The sequence below is a fragment of the Filicampus tigris genome, chromosome 4, assembly GCF_054856515.1.
Source record: "Filicampus tigris isolate MCC_2025a chromosome 4, RoL_Ftig_1.0, whole genome shotgun sequence".
Classification (NCBI taxonomy): Eukaryota; Metazoa; Chordata; class Actinopteri; order Syngnathiformes; family Syngnathidae; genus Filicampus; species Filicampus tigris.
In genome coordinates, this window is record NC_141220.1 from 5099130 (window position 1) to 5124700 (window position 25571).

General features: G+C 38.4%; 2 protein-coding genes and 1 long non-coding RNA gene across 6 annotated transcripts in view; 2 read left to right on the forward strand and 1 right to left on the reverse strand.

Annotated features, from left to right (window-relative positions):
* The window catches only part of ckap5 (cytoskeleton associated protein 5), a 45375-nt gene extending 32855 nt beyond the window's left edge, over nt 1-12520 (forward strand). For 2 of the 3 annotated variants that reach the window (XM_086028338.1, XM_086028341.1), the window contains 12 exons: nt 1241-1264; nt 2347-2520; nt 2625-2745; nt 4472-4651; nt 4732-4919; nt 5640-5715; nt 5820-6008; nt 6324-6461; nt 7996-8079; nt 8189-8348; nt 8446-8564; nt 10659-12520. In XM_086028338.1, coding sequence (XP_085884464.1) covers nt 1241-1264; nt 2347-2520; nt 2625-2745; nt 4472-4651; nt 4732-4919; nt 5640-5715; nt 5820-6008; nt 6324-6461; nt 7996-8079; nt 8189-8348; nt 8446-8564; nt 10659-10919 — 1714 coding nt within the window. In that variant the 3' untranslated portion in view covers nt 10920-12520. The remainder of the gene's footprint in view (nt 1-1240; nt 1265-2346; nt 2521-2624; nt 2746-4471; nt 4652-4731; nt 4920-5639; nt 5716-5819; nt 6009-6323; nt 6462-7995; nt 8080-8188; nt 8349-8445; nt 8565-10658) is intronic. The other variant, XM_086028339.1, reaches the window with a different exon arrangement.
* Nucleotides 12521-14038: 1518 nt separating this feature from the next.
* On the forward strand, nt 14039-21578 carry LOC147148265 (uncharacterized). The gene is made up of 3 exons (XR_015086549.1): nt 14039-14114; nt 17360-17503; nt 21117-21578. It is a non-coding gene; the product is annotated as an uncharacterized LOC147148265 (long non-coding RNA).
* On the reverse strand, nt 14999-22670 carry LOC147148266 (homeobox protein DBX1-B-like). Of its 2 annotated transcripts, none has more exons than XM_086028748.1 (4): nt 22093-22670; nt 21137-21238; nt 17273-17448; nt 14999-15604 (listed from the first exon to the last, which is right to left on the reverse strand). In XM_086028748.1, exons 1-4 carry the CDS (start codon nt 22460-22462, stop codon nt 15281-15283), a joined length of 972 nt encoding a protein of 323 aa, XP_085884874.1. In that variant the 5' UTR covers nt 22463-22670; the 3' UTR covers nt 14999-15280. The 2 variants fall into 2 exon arrangements, with proteins under 2 accessions (XP_085884874.1, XP_085884873.1); XM_086028747.1 differs by having other exon boundaries at nt 17273-17478.
* Between the last annotated feature and the right edge of the window lie 2901 nt (nt 22671-25571).

Sequence of the window (25571 nt, forward strand, 5' to 3'; positions counted from 1 at the left end):
ATGACAATGTTATGCCATCTCAAAACTTAAAAATTACTTTTTGACTAAAAGTTTTTAAAAAAAGGGCATTTTCAACAGATCCAATGCTAATGGTGTCAACTGCTGTAATTTGCACGCAAATACGGTCATTTTCCACAGTTTAATGCTACAACAACGTTAGCAATGGCAACAAATTTACCTTAAAGGACAACTCGGAATGTACTGTACATTCTGTTGTTCATATTTGTCGTATTCTTCCCATGACCATTCCACATTTAAACGTTATCTTTTTTTCTTCATTGTTGAAGGGGAAATGGGAGCAAAAATCCTTTTCTACCAGCATTGTATTTACTATATAATGGACATTCTTTGACTTTCACCATATTTGTCTCATTTGTTGACTGCTTCCGGGTGACGTGTGAACGCTGAAGTTGGCCCCGGAATGGTTCTCTTCTCACTTCGTCCCGTCTGTTCCATTTTCTGAGTGGTTCCTTTCTCCTATCAGTGTGTTTCCTCCTTCTGATTGAATTTCGTGACTGTTTTTTCCTTTCGTCTTTTAATCATTGACTAGTTTGTCAAACTAATATAGTTATCGTCTCAATGAAGGACTTCTATTTTAGTTTTCATTTTGTTTTCGTCAAAGTAAAAATATTCGTGCCGAAATAAATGATGAAAAATTTTAGTCAACAAAATTAACACTGATTTTGATTAAACTGCAAATGCCATTAATCGCTCAGCCCTAATATATATGGCCTCGGCTTAACATTTCAATTTTCCATCTACCAAGACAATTTCATGTGGTTCTATTGCTCACTGAAACATCCTCAAAGGTTTAGTTGAATGAGATTAGAATTTACTCAAAGACCTGAATTCAACCACTTTTGAGATAAGAGATTGGAAGCTGTGAGCCAGGTTGTGGCTTGACAAATGCTTTTTTGAATTGATGGGAAAAGATTCTCATAACTCATTCCAAACTTCTGTAAGTAGTCTTCTCAGAAGAGTGAAATGAATGAATGAATGAATGAATGGAATGGGAAACCAATTCCACATTTTTCTATTTACATTCCCATAGGAGTCATGGCCCAATACAATACGTTTGTTCATTTATGGCACTTACGTGACTGTATGTGGCAGTGAACGCAAGCATTGTGTGTCTTTTGCCTGGAAGGTGGACCTGCTGCTTGCATGTCTCTTAACTCCTCATATATTTTCCTGTGATTTCCTCCTCTCTGTATTCTTCTTGCCTTCCGTTCCGGAGCAGAATTATGTATCGCACTTATAGGATGTGAGTACTTCTTCCTCTTCCTCCTACTCCTCTTGTCTGTGTCCTTTGCTAAGAATGTAAACTATAATTTTATCATCTTAATGCAAATGGACACCATCTTTGCACCATCTCATTCAATGGATGGTGCAGTGCGAATGATCATCTAAGTAGCTTTGCAATTCCCTATTAATTAATTCAATCATCCATTTTTAGTTGTGCTGAATGGCAACACCAAAAGGTCAATATTGTTGTTTCAAACAGAAATTCATTTGGCCATTGATGCTTAAACGTGTAACTTTTGTTGATCTTGGAGCAAGTGGAACGTAAAATGTAGGTGTGACGCCTCTAATCACATGGCTGATCTGCTAAATGATGTGCAATTTGGGGCTCAGCTGTGTTTATATTTACATAAAAATAACTAAGGTTCATTAATGCCATGTAGGTAAGTCACTCATTGGCAGCATTTAACACATTGGGCCTCTAAGAATCTGGGAAAGTCTTTGTCAAATTTCAATACTTCCAGGTGTTGGCTAGTTGAGGATTAGCAACATATGAAGTTAAGAGTTCGGCACCTGGGCTCATTTTTTAACATGGACTGTACATACCATTCTATAGCTAGAACAAATGTAGCTTTTTTCCCCCCTCTTCTAAAAATTGCTATTTTTCTCCTGCTACAAGAAGCTTTGACAGTTTTTTCAGTGATTTAACATAAAGTAAGCTGTGAAACTGGATGGCTTTTACTGTGTAAGAGTAACACTTCGCCTCTTCCAGCTCTTTCACTGGCTTCACTCAAAGGGGAGAGTTGTAAAGGCAACTTGGCAAAATATTTAGAAGCGCATGCATGCCTTGGGTCAAAAGTTTCAAACCTTGATACAACCCTGATTTTATTTTTTATTTATTTATTTTTTTTTTTTTAAATTTTAAAGTATTCATAGGCACTAAATCTTTGGCATTGTTTAGTGCAATTGATTCAGTGATTTACTTCCAGAGGGCTCTTTTCAAATCTATTTTATAATGGCACAAAAAAAGCCCAAAACGAAATAATCACCCTTACCCTACTGATTAGTACCACACTTAACCTGTCTTATGGTTCTCTTCCCCAGCCAAGCCCGTCAAAACGCCCAGCACAGTGAGTCCTCTCACATGCCCATCCCCAAGGAGTTCCAATTAGACCTGGACATGATTGAGATGGGCCAGAGCCGAGTACACGAGCTTCCGGACCTTGTCCAGCACAAGCTAGATGAGCTGCTGGAGCCCGTTGTGATCCCTGAGCCCAAGTATGTCAAACTAATGTGCACGAGATACATCTCAAACAGCTCCTGGACATGGAAGTTGATGTTCATTTGAATGCTGTTGTGTTTTGTTTTGTTTTTCTCACAAGGATGCATACCATTTCCCCACACTTGGATGATCTCCACAACAGCACTGCGTCCACTATAAACTTTGTCATCTCTCAGGTGGCCAGTGGAGACATTAACACCAGCATACAGGCACTTGCACAGGTAAAGATCACTGCTTGCCCTTTACTGTGTCGGTTGTCTCAACAGCTCTTGGCGTCTATTTAATATGACAATTTCTTTTTTTTTTTTTTTTTTTTTTTTCATTAAACTCATCACCTCACTTGGGGGAAGTGTTTTGTACTGTATGGGTCACAGCGATTGTCGGCATTTTAATTTTAATGGATTATCTGGACAGCAACACAATGAAGAGGAAACCCATAAGCAGGACACAATTGGTTCCTGACATTTCATAGTCACAATGTAGCAAACATTGGACATTTTAGCATTGAAATGGAAATTTATCAAAACAGATTGTTGCATGTGATCAGATAGAGATGTGTTAGTCATTGGCTTGGACTGTAGGCTACATGCTACTTGCACCAAGGTTTTAATGCACGCCTTGTTCCAAATAATGTTAACCATTTGCATGTTTGGTTACAAGTGTGCTCTTGTATAGTGTGTGAAGAGAAACTTGTGGCCTCCTGCTAGGCCTGCTCGATTAAGCGATTTTGAACCGTAACCACATTTTCTGGATAAAACTATTTTAAAAACGTTCCAATTGGCATGTTCGATTTTTTTATTTTTTTTATTTTTGGTGTATCTAAGCCACAGTAGTTTCCTCTGCATTTCCACTTCCTCCCACGAGCGCGTAGTCCAATAACAACAACAACATCGATGGCTAGCGGCGATTCTGCTATTTGCTCAGGCAAGTGAGCGTTTGGTTAATAAATCGGGCCAATATAGATCTGTAGTGTAGTCTGTGCCCCGCATGTACAATACAACCCGTGAGCAAGTTACTCAACGTCTGAAAGGCGTCCTTTTTTCTCCTCTACAACGGACCTCTGGTCCAGCCGGACTATGCATCCGTACTTAAGCTTGACTGTGCATTGTGTTATCGAGTGATAGTTTTGCACTAATCATTGATTCATGTTTAAGACCAGGGAGAAAGGTGAAAGGCTAGTCACCAGCTGGTTGGCAAAATGACTTGCTGACAGACTGTTTGGTTTACAGACTTGACTGTCTACCTTCTCTCATGTTGATGATTTTGTTTCAGATGGTATATGCACTTTCTTCTTTCATTATTGGTTTAATTAAGAACAGATCTGAAATCTATTGTGTAAGTAAAATGCTGTTAATCCCAATGGATTGTTTTGTGTGTATTAAATTAAATTGACTGGCATTTTGAGTTCAAAGAAAGAAAAATTAAGTTTGAATAAAAGACAATAAAAATACTTCATTTTCATTTTTTATTTTACAAAGAAATTGTAATCGTGAAATCGGGTTTGAGAAAAAATAATCGGGATTTTCTTGTTAGGCAAAGTCGAACAGCCCTACCTCCTGGCCAATTGATTTTCCTCTTGCATAAATGGATGGATGGATGCTTGGAATAAAATGGCAGAGAGAATACACTTACTGTTTCCCTATGTTTATTACAGTAACAGAAAATATTGCTACAATATTGTTAATTGTCAGTGCAAGTGCAAAATGAAGTCTAAATAACCAAGTAGCTAAAAATGAAATATCTGTTGCAACCCTTACTTTTGACTTTTTTGTTGAAAAGCTCAATCATTAGCATTTGCTTGTCTTCTCTGAAAGGCAAATGGATGCAGTTGTTCCCCAAACTATTCTCTTCAAAACAAAGATGTAAAAACCTCCTGTGGAAATCGCAAAGTATTGTCAACGCATGTTGTATAGACGTTAATGCTGAAAAATTGGTCTGTCCTCACAGATTGATGAAGTATTGTGGCAGGAAAACAAGGCAGAGGTCATGTCAGGGCACATTGACCAGTTCCTCATTGCCACCATCATGCAGCTGAGGCTCATCTATAATACCCACATGGCAGATGACAGGCTGGACAAGAAGGTTATATTTAAACTATATAGCTGCATCCTTGGCAACATGCTGTCTGTAAGTATGTTCCACATATGAATCTTATCCGATGAGCCTGAGGTGGATGCGTTAATGGATCGCCTCATTCTTGTCCTCAGTTATTCTCTTTGGAGTCTTTGGCAAGAGAGGCATCCATGGGTGTGTTGAAGGACCTGATGCATGGCCTGATAACATTGATCCTGGACAGCAGAGTGGAAGACACAGAGGAGGGGCAGCAGGTCATCAGATCTGTAAACCTGCTCATAGTCAAAGTGCTGGAGAAATCTGACCAGACCAACATAATGAGGTAAATGAGCTCTAGATGGTAACACATGAGAAATAGCAAATTTAACCACAATATTTATCGCAATCTTTAATTCGGGTTTACATTTTTCTTCAATATCAAGAACGCAAACAGCAACAATAATTGCAAAACATTTAACTCATTAACTGCCATTGACAAATGTATTTGTCTTTTCACAATCCAGCCATTCAATCCCAGAAACTTCTTCATATTTTTTTCAAACGTTACAGTAAAAGAGGGTCTGAAAATGACTGGCAGTGAATGAGTTAAAAACATCCACCCATCCATGATCCGAACTGCTTATCCTAACAAGAGTCGGCTGTCCCAGTTGTCTTCGGTCAGTAGGCGGGGTGCGCCCTGAACTGGTCTCCAGCCAATTGCAGTGCATACATAGACGACGAACAAGCCATTCACACTCACAATCACAGGGACAATTTAGTGTTCAATTAACCTACTATTCGTGTTTTTGCGCCTATGGGAGGAAATAGTCAGTGGCCGAGCCACTCTTTCAGTCCGTCATTATTTCAGGCAGAACCAAACTGTAATCGCAATTCCATCATTCTTTTACCTCCACTTCCTTAGTCTTTTAATTACAGTTCGTCACCACTATTTTAGGACCGTCAGCCAGCCAGTCTGTCATCGTTATTTTAACCACGTTCAAAATGCTCTCTTGCTTGCTAGCTTTATGTAAAGGCAACTTTTCAAGCTGTTGACTGTCTGCAGTGCCCTACTGGTGATGCTTCAAGACACTTTGGTCCCAACAGCCGGGTCTCCCATGTTCTCTGAACTGGTGATGAAGGCAAGTCTCTCAGCTAAGGACACAAACCTGAAGTTGCAGGAACTGGAAGTGTAGACGAGCTCTATAAACAGAAATCAAGGCTAATGTGACGTGTGTTTTCTCAGTGCCTGTGGAGGCTGATCCGCCACCTCCCGGAGACCATCAACAGCATCAACCTAGATCGGATTCTATTTGATGTCCACAACATCATGAAGGTTTTCCCCAAAGAGAAACTTAAACAGCTCAAGAGTGACGTTCCACACAGAACCCTCAAGACTCTAATACACTCGCTTTGCAAGCTTACTGGGGTTAAGGTAACAAGCCTTAATGTACTATAACAGGCAATGTTTTGGTTTCCTTCTCCCACACTCCCTTGCCATTGAAGTAGAATTTAGTAGCATGTATTAAATACAAATACCAGTAAACGTGAACCGCGATAACAGCGGCACACTGGACAGTAAATGCCACTGGAAGCACACGAGGGGTGTTCAGGCTGGTTTGCAAACATTTTAAGACGTTTTTTTGCTTTTGCTTGATTCTTGATCTGTAATTTATAAATTATTTTTTTTACCATTTTAGGAGTGTTTTGTTTTGCAAATGTAATTACTCAGCTTTTTCTTAATCGACAGATTCTGGACCACCTTTCCATGATTGAGAATCGAAATGAGTCTGAATTGGAGGCCTATTTGAGGCGGGTTGTCAAACACTCGGGTGCCCTGTTTGGCAGCAAGAGTGACCGAGGTAACGAGAAGGGCGGTCTGCTCATGGTGAGTAACACACTTAATGCCAATGATTGTGTCTAATCAGTTTTGTATTGCTTTTAAGTAATAAATGCATTCAAATGGGAATAGAGGTTGGTTAAAGTAGAGAAGACTGACACAGTATATTATGACTGTTAGAGATTCCTTGTATGGATCTCAAATATTTTAGGTAGGGCTGAAAGATGAATTGCATTCGCAATATAATCACAATTTGAGAGAGCCCGGCTGTCATTAAAGTGGACACTTAACAGAAGTGCACGTCGTGTTCAAGAACGCCGGTTGTAAGCGGGTGGAAATTGCAGAATCAGGGCAGTACGTGTTACTTCATCGACTTGAGCCACTGTGTTGGATCTGCGTCATCAAACATGATGCACCGGTTGTTGTTTTGGCAATTTTGCTGCTTAAATTGTATTTAAACTGCAGTAAAGTAGTAGCAAAGTAAAAACTCAGGCTCAGTCTCCCAGTCGATGGCAACAATGACTGCACAACTGGATTCGCGATGCACAATTTCTGGCCCCTTGGGCACATGCACAGAGAATCCCTAAATACAGCATTAGCACTAGGGCAAAATATGTAGGTGACTTTCAAACTCTGATTGAGATTATACAAATAGAAATGATCAAATACTGTATGTAGAAATTTGATAATTACACTTAAAGATTTTTCGGCACGGGAACCCCAACGAACGTCGCTATTATTCCGCTATTTTAGTGAAATCCGCAATGAATTGTGGGTAATATGCTTCAGCTGAGGGCCCATGGATGCTCAGCCTCAGTGTGGAACAAGGGTGCAGAGTGGGCGGGCGACAGAGCACTTGGAGAATTGGGACACCCTACACCAGGGGTTCCCACACTTTTCAGAATGCGAGCTACTTATAAATTGACCAAGTTCTACCGACACTCCTTTCGCGATCAACCGGTAGCTCTCTATCGACGTAATGGGCACCCTTGCTCTACACATTGAATGGGAATGCGCAACTGAGGAGTACAAGGGTGGAAGTGCGAGTATTGGGACCGGACCTTTGACCGTTTCTGTGACTCATAAAATTTCAGGACACTCGCTGTTTACTTTAACAACTCCATTACACTTTTATATTTATATTTTATATAAAAAATAGAAATATATATATACTTTATATTTTGTGTTTAAAAATCTATCCCGTTTGGACAAGATATATATTTGTCATGTTAATATTTAAAAATAATCTGTGTGTTCCCTACTGTACTGCAAAGTTTTGGTTAATTGACCACAGTCATTTTAAGCGTACGTTTTCAGTCAAATATAGTCAAATTCTTGCTCTAAACACTGGTTTAAAATGGAGTTAGCAGTTTTCAAGCTGCTATCAATGAATCTAGCCTCACTTGTTTTTTTTTTGCTAACTGTAAACCTGGAAATGTACCCCCCCCCTTTAGTGGGTTTGCCATTGAGTTAAAAAAAAATGACATTAAAAATAACATAACCACATGAAGTTTGAAGCAAAATAATGTAAATGACTTTCAAGTTTGAAATTCAACTTTGAAAAATCAAGTTTTGTTTCCAGGAGGATGGGATGTCAAAGGCAAAGGTCCGTGACGTTCTTTCTGAGATCTTCAAGAAGATCGGCTCCAAGGAGAATACCAAAGAGGTCAATTCGACAACATTTTGACAACTCCTCAATTTTATATTGTAAAATATTCAAATATTGGAGCTTTACTAGTAGCATGTATTTCAATAATGTACCTGAATATCCACAGGGTTTGACAGAGCTATATGAGTACAAACTGAAGTGTACCGATGTGGACATTGAACCCTTCTTCAAAGACACGACCCCATTCTTCCAGAGTTACGTGGAGCGAGGGCTTCGGATAATAGAGTCCGAGCGAGAGGGCAAACCTCGCATTCAAAACCCAGCAGGTAGCAGAATGGACAAAAAGTGTTATTGGGCTTTGTCAATAGATTATTATTTATTTATTCATTATTATTCTACTATTTGTAATGTTTGATTCTGCAGTGATTGCACAGCATGCTGCTGACAAGAGTCTGAGCAGTAACGATGAAGATCTAAAGCCGGCGGTCTACTACGAGAGACTCAAGATCCTACGTCAGAGGCAAGGCCTGGAAAACACCAGGGTGAGCTTCTCATGCACACTCACCCGTTCAAACTTTGACTTTGTAACACTGTTTTACATGACCAGTTCTCAATCGTTACAATTTCTTTCTCTTGGCTAAAGAAAATGTTCTGATTGAAGGGCCAAACATTCATTATTAAGTTGTTCCAGGATTGCGTGTCCAGTTGTGTGGATCATTGCTCCGCTAAAAGCCTAAAATTCTCAGCTTTTTTTGAAATGTTGTTTTTACCTTTAAAAAAAAAAAAAAAAAAAAAACACAACTTACAATTTTGGGGGAAATTTATTTTGCAAAGACCAAGAACAGTAGGGCTTGGTCTCGCACTGAAAATCCCCATCCCCTAATCGGACGAGTTCCGGCTGGACTCGAAGCTACCGCATCTAACAGAAAAGTTGTTCTTTTTAGTTTAAAATGGCTTACCTTAACCGAATCTGCATTGTGACCAAATCCTATTGTGCCTTTTGGTGCTTTAAATAATAAATCCTTGTTTTGGCAGGAGCTGCATGCTAAACTAGCAAATGTATTATCTTAGTTGTCATGACGACTACTACTACTAGTACTCGTTTTTCCTTCCGTTTCTTCTTCTACTTTATTTTGACGGTAGGCAAATTTTAGTGTATCACCAGCACCTTCTTTAGCATGCGGATGCCTAACCATAATTTTTTATGTAGGTGTTAGCGCTATAAACTGTATATTCTATACAAAGTGTGTATTTGTCCGAATGTCAAGATTTGGACCCTACCGGCCAATCGTGCTCATGCATGTTCATTGCGTCTTTGCATCTCACTTCCTGCTCACTGCAATGTGTGACACAAATGCCCCAAGAGAAAGTGGAGAAATGCCTCCCCGAAACGAATTATGTTTACAATATCCACTTTATTTGTGTGTTTTTGAAGTGAGCAATTGATGTTAACAACATCCTCAGTGACTTCATCAACTAAGAGCCGAGACCTTGAAGCCACGCTATGGCATCTTTATACTTCAGAAGCACTTCACTATAAACGTGAATGTAATATGCTATGAAAGACCCGGTTAAAAAATTATCCACGTGTCTGTTATCATAACTGCTTGTCTGATGTTTCTAATCTGAAAAGATTTCAATGTGTTGTGATTACATTTCCTGGCATCTCTATGGCGAAGACAACAAGAATGGACAGTCGAAAACTATGCGTAATGTCAGAAAACATTTATCACCAAAGTCCATGTGGACATCTATGCTTATGTCCACTTAAACTTTTGAAATTATCTAAACGATCGCCCCAATATTTTGAATTTAATAACAGTTAAGCAGTTCATCAAATCTTAGATTAGCACCTACGGTATATGGCGAGGCAGAAAATCTGAAATATTTGGGGGATCGTTCCAATATTTGCAGCGGCTGATGTGCAAACCGTATGAAAATCGCTTGGATATTCAACAATTTCTGGTGTTTTTAAAGCACAGGTGTCAAACTCCAATCCTTGAGGGTCACTATCCTGCATGTATTAGAAACCTCCCTCCTCCAACACGCCTGATTCAAATGATCAGGGTCGTTATCAGACTCGAATCGTTGCCCGTTTTTTCATTTAGGATTTTAGAACAAATACTGACAGAACAAGTACCGGTAATTTGTTTTTATTTTTACTTCCCATGTTGTTTTGAAAAACAAATTAATGAACAATGCATGGATTGTTCCGGATATTTAAAAAACGAACCCAGCATCAAAATATGAAAGGTTGCACGATTATGGAAAAAATACTCACGGTCATTTTGATTGAGATTGTAATCACTATTAATAAAAGGTATTTTTCATTGATTTCAAATCGTAGTATTTATTTGATCACATTGTCACTGTCGAGTGGAATCCTTGTACTGCTCAAATAACTTTACAGGAAGTAAAAAACAAAACACCAGCTTGTTTGAGTGTCAATTTGAATTTGATTAATTGATCATGCCTATTTGAGAGGCTGAATTCCATCGATGGGGACTATTTTATATTAAACAAGGTCTTTAAACGACTCTCAATACAAAGCATAAAATCTACCAAGCAACAGCTCTAAACTTGAAAAGTTAATTAGTCTTTCGACTCTAATGCGTGTCCTTGTCCATGTGTTGCAGAGCATCAGCGGGGGTGATGATGAGCCCCAACATCGAGCCCCCGTCTCCTCTCTGCTGTCATCCAAGCCGTCGGTGGCCTCCTCCACCGACATGCTCCACAGCAAGCTGTCGCAGCTCAAAGAGTCCAGGGAGCTCTATCAGCAGGAACACAACGCTCAGCCCCGCTCGCCGTCCAACGCGCACACCCGCTCGGCCTCGCCAGCGGCTAACCTGGGCGACCTGAAGAAACGTCTGGAGCGTATAAAGAACAATCGGGAGTAGGAACTCCGCAATTGGATCAGCTGTTGGTGGGAACCTGCATCCTCGTTTTACGGCACGTTCTGTGTTTCTCTTCCTGCTCTCATAGATGGAACTAAGAAGCATCTGAAACCTAAACACAACCCTTCCTGTGTATAAAAAGTCTAAATCCAGTAGACAATTCAGTTCAAGTTTTAACTTTTTATTTTATTTTTTTTAGATGCTCATTCATCTACTAGCGGTGCATTGACTTACATTGTACGCAAACTGATGCATCTCAGAATTTACAGCGGTCTCCAACAGAGGGCGCGCAATACTTGTTTATGTTCTTTGATTAAAAAGTTGCCACACTTTTACAACAAATTTTTGGTGTTTTAAGGCTGTATAACCACTGCTTTTACTGCGGATAACAAGTTGCACAGTAAACCCACGTCTTGTATTGTCGCCATTCATAATGCGTAGAGCCATATCGCTATGTGTTGAGGTCGCTTGTGCAGTGTGTGGACTAGAGATGAAACGATGTGAAGATTTCACCTCACCTTTATCGGTATTATATCCATCCATTCATTTAAAAAAATTTTTTTTTTAACCTTACCAGGGTTGTGGGTGAGCTGTAGCATTTCCCAGCTTATTTTGAGCGCGAGAAAAAAAAATCAAGACGCACCCTCCAGAAACCTTAAAAAAAAATGGTTTTGAATACAAATAACTCGTACACTGCTGTAACCAAAGGGAATCCCCCCCCCCCCCCTCCCAAATACTTAACAATGGCTATGATGCTAGATTTAATAATGGTGGGACTCAAACAACCTAATTAGAGGCTACATTAATTCTCAATCAAATAGAAATATTTCACAATGTTTTAGTGAATATATCTAAAAATCTAATTTTAACCCCGCAGGCTACTAGATATTTATTATAGTAGGGTCGATTTTATTAAAAGTGCAATAGTAATAAGACTTAAAGCTAAGTTTCAGGCAGACACTAGTTATAAACCTGTAAGTCGTGAATTGTTGGCTATACTTGATTGACTTTTAAATAACTTTTGATCAGCCTAAGCATTTATTCATGTGATAACGGTTTCTACTTGAGGCACTTCGACCAAACGCTGTCTGCCACCCGAAGGCTAACGTCAGGGATGCCTGCACTTCAGGGAGAATTCCCAGTTTCCCACAGAAATGGATGGACAGACTATGATTGCGGTTTCTCTTGACCCACCTTTATTTCCGTGAAACGTATAGCTCGCTCTTTGTCGCTCACTGACTCGTTCTCTCGCCATGGAAGAGGCCACGCACAGCTCAGCACATTAACAATGATGATCATTTAGAATTAAGATTTTATCACTGTTTAGCGATCTACCATAAACAGTTTCATCCCTAGCGTGGACACTGTGAGTCCCTGTAAATACTGTTTGTATGTATTAATGTAATGTACTTGTTTAACACAGACATTTCTTTGGAACATGAGTCCAGAGCCAATATGAGTGTCACGAAAAGCGCTTCAAACTGACTCTTGTGTTCAGCTCTTCATCCCACTGAAGGAAATTCTCGCTGCCCAGGGTTGAAAGAGCGTGGCATTACATCTGTGATTTTTATTTTTGTCATGTAAATAAAGTTTACATTGCATAACTTGCTGCTTAATTTTTTTTTTTTGTTTTCTTCCCACTTTTTTTTTTTTTATAACTACAAATGCTTATATTGAACATTTTAACTTCCTACTCCTTTTCTGTCTGGCAGTACAATGTGTTTCAGTATGGGCTATTTATATTATAATTTAAAAATAGGCTATGCATATGTGCATACATGCACACAAGAGTCTTAAGAAACAATTCCTTAAGATGGTAAACTTTTTTATATGCAGTAAATGTAAACATGAACAAGGCTGTTCCACCCTACAGAAGGGGCACTTGCCCCAAAAAGAGAGATAGGAAAATGGCTAAATTAGTTTGAACATTGACCATTTATTTTGAGTGATCAGAGTCCATTTAAATATGTCAACACTGAATTCCAAATGGAAAAAAAATTATTCCTGTACCCCCTAAGATTGAATGTTGTGACCTTTTCTAACTGAATGAATTGCATTACATTTCTCAGTCACATGTAGCTTTAGCGGTCTTTTGGATTTCTACTCTAAAAATAGTCTTTAGCATAATATGTTTAGATTACTTTTTGTAATAGTCAGTCCCATCAGTAACACCAAATTTGGCTTCTGCAGCAAAGGGTTGCAGGTTAATAGAAAACATTTGTTTTAAAGACCACGAGCAAACAGGTATGTGTGGCGCTGGTGGGATTTTTCTCCAGAGGCCATATCGTAAACCATTACAGGTTCCAGGTTAGCGGATTTGTTTGTTGTTGTACGATTCATAACTATTTTGTTCCGCTTCTCGTTGATTTTGTGTGATTTGAGACTGTAAACTTCACAAAAAATGTCATCCATCCGTCAATTATCTACCACTTACCCGGGTTACGGGTTATGTCGTAGAGTCATGTCAACCAGGACAGCTCTAAGTCATCCAGAGCCTTGAGGAACTCTGGGCATCTCACCCACCGCCTGGCTTTGCCACTTTTTAACCACTCTCAGTGACTTCAGCCTCAGAGTCCCCCGACGCTGCTTCCTCAAAAGGTGTGTCGATGGAATTAGTTTTGAACCATTCCATTGTCGACTGCTTTACCGTATGTTTGGACCATTTTCTTGACTTGGAAGGCCGGATTTTCCATTTTAACTCTGATGTAATCGGTGTTATCTCATAGAATCCTCTTGTACGGGACCCGTAAGACTGCTGTTCTTTTCCTTCACTCCACTGTGTCAAATATACATTCTCTCTTCGTATGCGCTGGCACTTAAAGGAAGTTATAAATCTTGTCCTGTTTCTTGAACCTAAATTTGAAGAATTATAGTGCTCTCGTAATATTAAAATAAACCCGTTTTATGATTATTATGTTTTTTATGCTGCTCAAAATATGCATAATAACTGCTGATATGCAACACTTGGCAGCGATATATTATTTTTAGCTTTTCAACCTTTGGTAGACAAACCATTGATAAATGCAAGACATAAAAATTTTACATGAAAATAATGTTTAATAATACTATGTTCTACATTAAAAACTGTGCTTGCACCTCATGACAGCTTCCAATTGTGTGGTAAGATGACGATCTTCATCCTTGATGTGCTGACCCTGTACCATGCTTTGGCTCAGGAGCAAAAATCACATTAACCAGGTAAAATAAATAATTGAATTGGCTATTGTGAAATCATACATTTTACGTTGTTATCGGAAATAGTCCTCGTTAATTCAAGTGTAGTATTCACCATTTTTGACGTTGGCTGTCGAATTGGTCGCTACATAAAACTTCATTTGCCTGCCTCCAGTTAGTTCAAAACACCGCTTGCTGCCAGGCTTCTGACAAGATCTCATAGATTCAGTCATATCGCTCCTGTTTTAGCCTATTTGCAGTGACTGCTGGTTCTTTTTAGGATCCAATACAAAATTCTAACTATCACTTACACAGCCCTCCATGGTCAAGTGCCTGGATATTTAGTAGATCTGTCTTTTCACTGTCCTACCGGGCACCGCGGTCTACTGACCGCCTTCTTTTGTTAGATATTTTTTTAAAAGCAATTAAAAGAAATAAAATATTTTTAGGCGCGCGTTACAGTAATATTTAATTGCATTTTTCTGTATTTTACTCCTTTTTTTTTGCTATTTCTTTATTTATATTTTATGCTTACATTTGATTGTATTTGTAATATTTTAACTACGTGAAGCACTTTGTGAGCCCTCTTTGTGAGAAGTGCTATGTAAATACATTTTACTTACTTACTTACAAACACTCAATTTGCACCGGAACAAAACAACGCGTCAACTTTCAACACGGCGGCCGTGGGCGTGTACACATGATAAAGTTATCTATTGGATACGCATTGACTGAATCTTTTCGGGTTATGCAACCCTACTCTTGTAAGTGATTCAGATATAGAGAGCAAGGAAAATTACAGAAAAATGTAGTGCTGATAAAAGTTGTTGAGGAAAAGTAATTTATGACATTAGAATTTTTCCACATTTATTTATGAAAATAAAGAAACAAATATAGTCTGCTGAAAGAATTGTACTGTCTTTTTAGGAGTTAAAAAATAGAGTATTCTACATCATCAATCTAAAGTTGCTCAGTATATATTTTACAATGTGTACACAAAATAATGAAGTAAATATAAAAAGTCATATACAACAAAACACTGCACAGAAATAGAGATTAGATGCTGATAGATAGAATGCAGGCAACTCACAAAGCCACCAGAAGCGCTTGTGGTTTTCGCTTTTCATCATCCCACTGTGACACTGTAAGGCAACTGTAGTGCAAAGAATGAGTCTTTTTCAATCGTGTTCTTATGAAACTGTGATTTCTTCACTCTCTGACTCTGATTGTTTACTGGACTCTGACGGAGAGGAGCGATGATGGTGGTATTGATGATGATGATGATGATGATGGTGGTGGGGCAGATGTGACTCCTGGCTCTCCAAGTGTCCTTGACTGGTTGCTGCAGTCTTCTCCAGCCCGCTGTGGCAGTAGGTGGTGCCCACATCCGTGAGGTCTGGGTGGGGGTTGGTTTTGGTGGGGAGGGTCTGCTGACGACAACCCCCTGTCGACAGGAGCTCCCTTTCTTTTGAATTCCTCCATTTCATCCTCCGGTTCTGAAACCAGATTTTTACCTATGGGGACAAACAAACCAAAGTCTTGTTTCCTACTGTTTGCTATACCACAACAGATGTGTATAAGATGGCCGGTTGGGTGAAAAATGAATGACTTTCGACAATTAACTGCTGACTACCAACCCGTCGAGCTAAGCTGTAGGGCTGAACGATTTTAGGAAAAAATTGTATTGCGATTTTTCTGACTGATAGTGCGATTTCGATTTAATTTGCGATTTTCGGGAAATCAAGCTTCAGTACAATAGTCACAATCTACAGTAACATTTGCAAACATGACACAAAATGCCATTACAGCATCAAAACATTAAAAGCTATTACTCTAATAATGCTAGGACACTAAGGAGATTTTATCAGGGAGGCAGTCCTTTGTCAAATTTTTAAAAAGGGTTCAAGTAAAGTATTACTGTACTACTTGCCATCAAGTACAAATATGCATTTATGCGCATTTATGTCCTGAATTATTTGACGAATCGTTTGAAGGGCAGTACATAAAAAGGTCGAATAAACTTAAACTTAACTTAAAAAAAGATGATTGTAAACTGTTGTAGACTTTTACTTTACTTGTTTTTTCATAATAATGGAAAACTAATTTAATTGTCTTTTCTTTCTTTTTACATCCATCCATCTTATTGCGCTTGTCCTCATTAGTGAGGGGTGAAATGGAAACGGCTGATTTTAGACAAGAGGCAGGGTACACTGTGAACTGGTCGCCAGTCAATTGGAGACCACATAGAAGCTAACGTGTTCACACTCACAATCACACCTCTGGACAATTTAGTCTTTAATTAACCAATTAGGCCTGATTTTGGAGTGTAGCATGAAGCCAGGCGAACATTTAAACTTCACACTGACAAAGAAAGGCCAGAGCCCTGATTTGAAACCTGAGCCGTAGAATTGTGAGGCAGATGTGCTAACCACTACCGTGCTGTTCTTCTATTATACTGTAACTTTTTCTGTTGTTTAATTTTCTTTGCTTGCTCTCTACTGCCGGAAAGATACGAGTAAGGTGTCATATGTCGACTTCAGGTTATGTTACTAAATATGGTTCCTTGCCCAATAAAACAGCCATTGATGTTTAGTTGCAGGTCCAGGCGCAATAAATGTTAACATGACGTGTAGGCGTCAAATTGTACAAATCTTCATCTGAAGTGAGAAATTACCTTATTTTATCCACCGTTCAAATACCTGATATAGAATAAGTCTATATGAGTCAGGGGCAGAGCTATGGGTGGACCTAGGTGTGCACAGGCCCACCTAGATTGGCAGACTGCCCACAGAGTGAGATTTGTGAAAAAGTATATACTTTTTAATTTTTTGTAAATTATGATCCAATTATTTTGCAATTTGTGTTTCGTTGTGTTTTTTATTTGATTGAGTATTAAGAATGGCATAGTTGTGGTTATGGACTTCATATTATTCAGTGTGTCATTTTATTTGAATATACGATTTGTCGGAACAGGAGGATTGTGCTCAGTGAGAGAAATATTCAGGACCACCCTGATTTTTCCCGCCCCACCCGTTAGCCATGTTCTGGCTCCGCCGCTGATTTGAGTTAATTTTGGAATGTTGTCATCAGTGGAGCAAATCTGCATATAATGAGGTTTGAGGATGTGTACACAAGAAATTAATATTAACCACCCACAAAGTAGACTTGAATACTATATGTACCTGTGAGTCTTTGAGTCCCAATTTACTGGCCAACTTCTTCCTGTCTGGCTTGCTGATGTACTTCTGCTTCTGGAACGTTCTCTCCAGGGCCTTTCTCTGGAGATCTGAGAAGACAGCTCGTCGCAGCATGCCTCTTCTAGGCTTCCCTCTGGGCACCAGCGGCCATGAAAAGGTTCCTGGGACAGGGACCACAGAGGAGGAGGAAGCTGAAGCGACAACATGCAACATTTGGTAAAAGAGAATTGAAGGTTAAGCACAGTAACATAATGGTACAAGGTACATTCACACTACATATGGTCATGTAAATATGCGTATGCCCAGAGTGATGATTTAAAACTCTGCGAAAGTTCATACATCACCAACATTCTACTAAACTTTAGAAAACAACTTATCCAAATAGGAATTTCAACTAACAACAATTTTCATTATTAGTGACTCCGCTGATCATTTTCATTAGGGGTGTCCAAATCTTATATTGATATGGGATTTGGGTCAGGTATCAGCCCCCAAAAAATACTGTCGGTCTACATCCCAAATCTCCGATATTAGCGCTCATATATAAGATGTCCATTCTATACTGAATCTAAAAAAGTAATTTGAATGTACAGAAGTAAACTTGAATTGTTATTTTGTACTTCAAAGTATAATTTGTTCTTATTGACTTTATTAGGGTTATTACTCTGCATCCTTTAATTCATTTTGAATTTATTTTATTCAAGTGCAGTACATTCTAATGTTTGAGGTTGAATTTATGTAACCCAAATGTTTGGAACAAGTGGGTCATATTTTCTCATATGTATACTCTTGTTGACTATTGTTCTTTCTTTGATTAGTATTACTTGATCAAGGCTCTTCTAACATTGTACACTAAAAAATAAATAAAAACACGTATAATTTCTGCTGATATCGGATCGACATTGGTCTCAGACAGTACTCTAGGCTGCAATATTGGTATCGTATTGGAAGCGGAAAAAGTTGTATCAAGAAATTATGCGTTTGCTTTTGCTTATTGTTTGCACTAATGTGCATGCATCTTTGTCAATCCAACACTGACAACATTCTAAAAATAATTATATTTTATAACATTTAATTTTTGCCCACTGAAAACCATTTGAAACTCAAGGCTCAGAGGCCATGAGGACATCATCTGGATTCAAGGTCGATCATTTTGAAGCAATTTAAGTGTAAAATCAACATAAAAGTATCTCCATACATGCTCAGTATTGAGTTAATATGATATATTTGACTCGAGAGCAGTGATTCTTAATATGTTATGAGTAACACTAGAGGTATGTGGGCTCTCTCAGGTGGCATGTGAAAGAATAACTCCATTAAATAAAAAAACATTAATTACAATGAAACACATTAGAATGAAGCTTGTAAGGTATTCATGCAGTCAGTTTAAACCTTTTTTCAATCCAGTGCAGTGTTTTACAGTTTTTTTGGGTTTTTTTTTTTAACTTTTCAATCCCTGTCAATTTTTAAAGAGACACTTATATAAAAGGTTTGCATGTAAAAATGACATCAGTACTAAAATGCTCTGCCCAAAAGACTCTGTAGTGATTTAGGGGCCTTTTTTTGTGATTAGATTTACGACAAATTGCCCCGCCCCTTTTCAGCGGTCTACGTCACGGGAGGGAGCCAAGCGTGGTAATATTGCTCGCTTTGTCAGTTCTGTTGTCTAAAACGGCAACCGATCGCCACCAAAATGCAAATGCACATTACTACTCTTGTCCACATCAATCTGTGAAAGTATAAAAGTGTTCTGCACAATATAACTGAGTTAACAGTATTTTTTTTTTATGTGTTAGGAAATCAAAATTAATCTCCATAGTTAATGCTCGAACTAACTTTGACAGCTCTAATTTGAACTGAATCACGATTTAAATAGTCCCCCCGCCGTTCCATCCCATACACTAAAGTGCAGTCTGAATGTTCAAGATATGCATGGTACTTGGAGAGCAAACTATTTTTTGAGGTGGAACTTGGTGTAAAACGTTTGATAACCACTGCTCTAGAGGTTACGTCATAGCCACATTAACATACAGTAAATACTAAAAAAAAAAAAAAAACCTTGCTACAGCTCTTACAACTCAAGTACAAAACACAATGTGATGTTTTCCATCAAAATCACTTGACAGACATAAATCACATACAACAAAATCACATACAACATGTTCTGTTTTTCCTTAGCGGTTGGTAGTGTAGTGCTCCTGCTGTCAGTAGTAGGAGCAAATCAGGACTTTCATCGTCTTGACTCTGCCTCAAATAGAATTGTCCTCCCTGAAATGTGATGTTTAAAAGTCCAATTTGTCAAGTGGCGCAAACAGAGCCAATGCTAATGAGACCGGCTCTCCAAAGCTCAACTCACACTACCGCTAATGAAGCATGAAGGGGGAATTGTATAGGCTGCAAATGCATAGAGAAAGCTGATTGTGTTTCAAAGAATTGAGTGGAGAAGGCTGTCGACATGCCAGTATATTACAGGCCCATTAAAGGCAGGTCAGTATAATGTGCTACTGTTAAAAAGGCTTGAGCTGCTGGGATCTTAGAGATGTTGCCAGTTATGTACTTACCTTCAGGAGCTAATGCAGACGTCATATGCTTCGTGTCCCTGCAATGTCATCTAGTCATTTTTAGCATTTCTTTTGAGCTGAAGTGACGATATGTACAGAGATGCCTATACACACAGCATATATGTAGAAGTAGCAGTGTGACATATACTGTAGCGATAGAATAAAATCAACAAATGTGTATGTGTGTGTGCGTGGGTGTGTGCGTGGGTGGGTGGCTACTGTGGCTCCTATTGGTCACGGTACTGGGAGTTTTGTGAGCAGGCAGAAGAGCTTGGTGGGAAAACGACAGCGCGTGAAGAGGCGCTGAGTTCCCGAGCTGGGAAGATACCCGCCTCACATTTAAACCATGACAAACGGCACTAATATATATGGAGCGTGACAAACCAGACTAATTTGTAGATAACAACAACTGGTGCTAATGTCAGCAGTCAGATTGTCGCCTAAATAGGTCTTCAAATTGGCGGAGCTGATTCCGTGCTGTCCGGGGGTATTCCAATGCTAAAAGGCTGACAATGTCTCGGAAAACGACGACTCGTAATTGACAGTAACGAATAAAATGTTTGATTTTTTTTTTTTTTTTAGCTTCTCAAACTATAAGGTTTAACTGAAAAAGTTCTGCAAATTCAATGAGAATTGCATGGACAATTTATTGTCCAAAACTTCATCAAATTGAATTTAACCAAGCAATCTGCAAACATTAATCAGCTCCAGAGCAAGATTCTGCCGTTACAAGGACAATACTCACTTTCAGAGCGGTATTAATAAAAAAAATGTGTTTTATTTTCTGGCTGTAGCTTGATGTAAACCGGCCTTGCATTATGCTAAGGATTGTTTCTAATATTTGGTTACCTCATTTAGCAAGATACTTTTGAGTACAAGAGTATTAGCCACACCTCTAAGGATGATACAGTGAAATCCACTGCAAAAGACAGATACGATAACAGTCAATCAATATAAAAGTCAATCGTGTGTACCACTTCGCTTCCATAAAAGCATGGTCACCATTAGTGTTTTTTTGTTTTCACTGATCACTTCCATTAAAATGTGCATGCCATTCTGACTTAAAGGCAGAGACAAAACATACAAATCGCAGTTTATGGCACAGTGAATCATTGCCCCAATTCTATTACGTTTACAATGTAGTGCAAAGTGAGAACTGAGACATTATATGAATCTAGCATTAAAAAAATGTAATGTACTGATAAAAAAAATTGTAATAAAGTAAGGTGATGGTAATTCACTTCTTGGCTGCTTGTGTCAATTGATAGAGCTGGGGAAGGTCTCCCACCTGTGAAATAGGAAGCTCTGATGAAAGGATGAAGACTTGTATCCAAGAATGGTAGCGGGAAGGATTTTGTCTGCAAACTGTGGATTGGAGGAGAGGAACAACCTGGAAAACATAACAGGGACATCAAAGTGATGCTGTCATATGGACGGTTGGATATGGTTGTGAAGCCATATAGCCATGGAAAAAATTATGAGAGTAACATCTTTTCTTCAATTTCTTGTTCATTTAATGTCTCGTGCCGCTAAAAGTTTACAAAGTTACAAAACTGGCACAAAAGAAAACATGGAATGCCCAAAAGCACAGTTTTTGGCAGGACAATGCCATAGCTATTCATTGATGAAGAACTTGTGAAGTGATTTTGGTTATAATCAAGAAAACCTTTGGAAAATGTATCAATCAGGGCTTAAATGGCATTGAAAATGAACAAGGGTGGTCTCATTTTTCTCGTATAGATATATATATATATATCATCATTTATCATTAATCATTTCCATTTTCCGTTTTTTAAAAATTTAATGTAAAATTAAAAAGCACTCCTCATCATATCATTACATAATGGCCCTGAATCCAATTATCATTTTCCCTTATAAATGGATGGATATGTATTTTTTGATATTGCTCGAAATAAACTCATTTGAAGATGAACTGCGTCCATTGCATGAATATATTTTTGTAGTTAAAAATGTTGGACTTCGACACCGGTAGTATGAAGAATGTAATTGATCACGGGACAGAATTAATTACTTGACTACAACATGCTCGGAAATTCGAATTGGATTTTGATATTAATGAATGTATAATGTCATTGATAAATACAATGTATATCTAACTGCATTACTATTAAATTACATTTTAAACATACATTATGATAATTTAATCTCACAAAATATAAACAGTGCAAACATGAATAGTTCAACCACAATACAACCACAGTTCAGTACAAACGAGTTTCTTACCATTCCTTGTAGACGGTGCCAGTATGGCACTGACGCCGAACTTGAGACAACTCGAGGCCGGACATGCGGACGGTGTGGGGCCGCAGCTGTGGTTCGGCTGCCCGGAGCACTGAAACACAGAGCGGGCAGTGCTCGGTCCCAACGCCCGGGGTGAGGCGCCCTGCTCCGGGCTCAGCGAGAGGACGTCCCCGGGGTTTGCGGCCGAGAACGTCCGCTGTATGTAGCTATACGCCGGTTGGCTGATTCGGAGGAGATCTTCCACGCGGTAGCCCGAAGGCGGTGACCGGGGCAGAACGGAGCTCAGAGCGGCCGGGGGACGCAGCAGGTCCGGGTAGAGAGGATGTGGCAAGGCGCTGCACGGAAACATCATGGCTGGCCCCTGCTGGCAACCTGCTTGGTCACTCTTGTCTTGAAAATGGCTAAAATCACAGTTGTCGTCACCTGTGTTCTTATGAGCAAGCAACGGATTGAGAGCAACTTTTATAGAAGCGACTTTGGCTGGCAAGTTTACCGCTCAGCCCGTCATCTGAATGGATGAGAGTGCGAGAAGGTCCATCACCGGGGATTGGTCAACACGTCTCTGCTCCGGGCCTGATTGGACTTGAGATGAGCAAGTAGGGCATTCTTTTTTTCCTTTCCCTTTCCCTTTCTTTTTTTTTTTTTTTTTTTTGCCGCTTCTCATTCAAACTTTTATGGACTCCAACAATAGACGGGAGACCGGGGGACTTTATTTGTATGATACGGGTCATTCCAGAAATACAGGACAATTTTGGCACCAGGTCATTTAAAAAAAAAAAAAAAAAATTTCAATTGTCAGATCGTATGACCACTCTTTCAATCTTTCTGTTTTGCGGCAATTATGGATACTAAGGTTGAAAAAAACTGAAAAACATTTAAGTGAAGTATACAAATAAAATATTTCTGTAAATCCATAAATCTAATTACATTTTATTTGAATGCTAATTTAGTTCACATTGGAAAAAATCTCACGGCACACCACTCAGCAAAACGATTCACAAAAAGTGTCCATGCAGGGTCATTATGTACCTTCTGTCGTGGAAAAACATTTTATTGTTTTGCCTGTTAATACACGTGATTTGCATGAATAAATTAGCAAAACATTTTCTTATTAGAAAATATACATTTTTCGTCAAAATAATTTCCATTGGATAATTTCCCATGGCACACCTGATGAGCTCTCACGGCACACTAATGTGCCATGGCCCACTGGTTGAGAATCACTGGTTAAGAGGAAGGAATAGAATCGGGCCTTACTCTAATTACAGTAACAAGTTTGCAGTTAACTACATTGCAAATCATTGTATAATTTATTTATTTTTGCTCAAGAGTATGCAATAGCTGTGTTAATTGCTATGATAGCTGTTCAAGAGCAAACATAGCTATATAACAAATGAAACATTTTAATCTACAGTAAATGTCTTTTTCTTATAATTTGAGTAAAAAGGTTGCATTGGTATGAGTGACTAAAAACACTTGATGATGTCATTTCTGCTGAGTCATGCAGCTCATATTTTTTTCTCTTCCTCTAAAGGTGGCTAAAAAAGTTCTAGTTTTAGTAAGAGGCACAACTTCTGAGCATGCTATTAAAATGTCTGTGATTAAACAAAATGTTTCACTAATCAAAATATTGTTTTATAAGCTATATTTGAAATGTGACAAGTTGGTGAAGAGGGAAGGACAAGAGGGGAAAAAAAAAACATTTTAGGGATGCTCAACAGCTATTCAAGATTTTGAATAACATTTAGGAATCACGTTTCCTACAGGTAGTTACATTTTGACTCAGGCCAACTATAATTTGCACAACAATTGGAAGGAATATTTCAATTATAGAATGAGTCAGATAGATAGATAGATAGATAGATAGATAGATAGATAGATAGATAGATAGATAGATAGATAGATAGATAGATAGATAGATAGATAGATAGATAGATAGACAGATAGATAGATAGATAGATAGATAGATAGATAGGTAGATAGATAGATAAGTCCATTTAAATCGCTTTTTTTCATGAGTATGTCCTTACCAACATGCTTGAGGTGTCAGAGGCGATAGGTGAACAAAAGAGCTTTTACAAAGAGTTGATGTGGGACTGAAGGCATGAGTCCCAGGGGGCATGTGACAAAATGCATGACTAATGTCATTTCACTCCGTCTATCATCCTTAAATGTCATCATTTAATGAACATGAACTCTTAGTGCAAATTCTTGGTTTATGATTTATGACTGGTTTATACTTTTCAAGCCACCCCCACATTTATTTAACTTATCTTTACACCCAAAGGACTAAAACATCCTCGGTGTTATTTCTGAAGTACAATGACTCTTAATGCATTTTCATTTATGGTTTTAAACAACACATTGACTTACAATATATTCAGTAAACATGTCGGATTAACCTGACTGAATGTACTGTATTAGCCCATGATTTGGTTATTACCAATGTAATAGTAATGAATATGTATTTAAAAAAATGTAAACATGTCAACTTCACCAACAGTGGAAGCTTAAGCATTACAGTACTTTGCAGTACCTTATTTTCAATATTTTAAAACAGATCCATTCATTATGTATTATGCAATGAAAAGCATATGTGGTACTGTAATTCCAAATTTTGTGAGTTTTTAAAAATTAGTTTATTTTTAATATTTATAACGCAGAAAACAACACAGTATTTGTTGTTTCTACAAAAATACAACATTTGGACACATGATTTTCACTAGACAGCGATGATACCTTTCCATATTTACCTTATCCATCATACAGTAGGCGAAATAGACAATAGATATTCCGGTTATATAATGTATATCATTTTAGTTGACACAGAAAGATGAGAGTTTTGTACTGGTAATATTTCTTTAAAAGGTACAAATATAAAATCAACCTTGGTTAAAACAAATTGTCTGTTTTAATATTGAAGTGTGAGACACAAACAATCACAGCAAGAAAAGGAATTGACGGACAGCGATTATATGCATTGCATCCTCAATTATGATTTTTTTTTTCAAAAATATTTTAATTATTATATTTAAATTATGGTCAAAAAAGAGAATTTATGATGAAAATAGAAGCAACAATCACCACTGATAAGCATGATTACACTTTATACAGTATAACCCTGACAAGCAAGGTTTATTTCTGTACATACTGATGTGAAAAAAATGCAGTGTAAGTTGTACACATTACTCATTATCAGGGCATTATGATGAAAGGATCCACTCTTCAACAAAAGGAGGCGATCATTAAATGTGCAGCTGATTCGTTGAGCACCTGACCCGCAGGGAAATGCGACACTTTAACCAAAACTTCTTTCAAAGGGAGAGAACGAGAAATTATTATGTTCAAAGCATTTTATTCCTTCACAAAATCCCTCTTTTGTATTGAAGTAGAGCAGATGGTTCTCCGGGAGGGAAAATGGACATCAGCAGAACTAATTTCTCCTCCTGGTTCGAAAAACA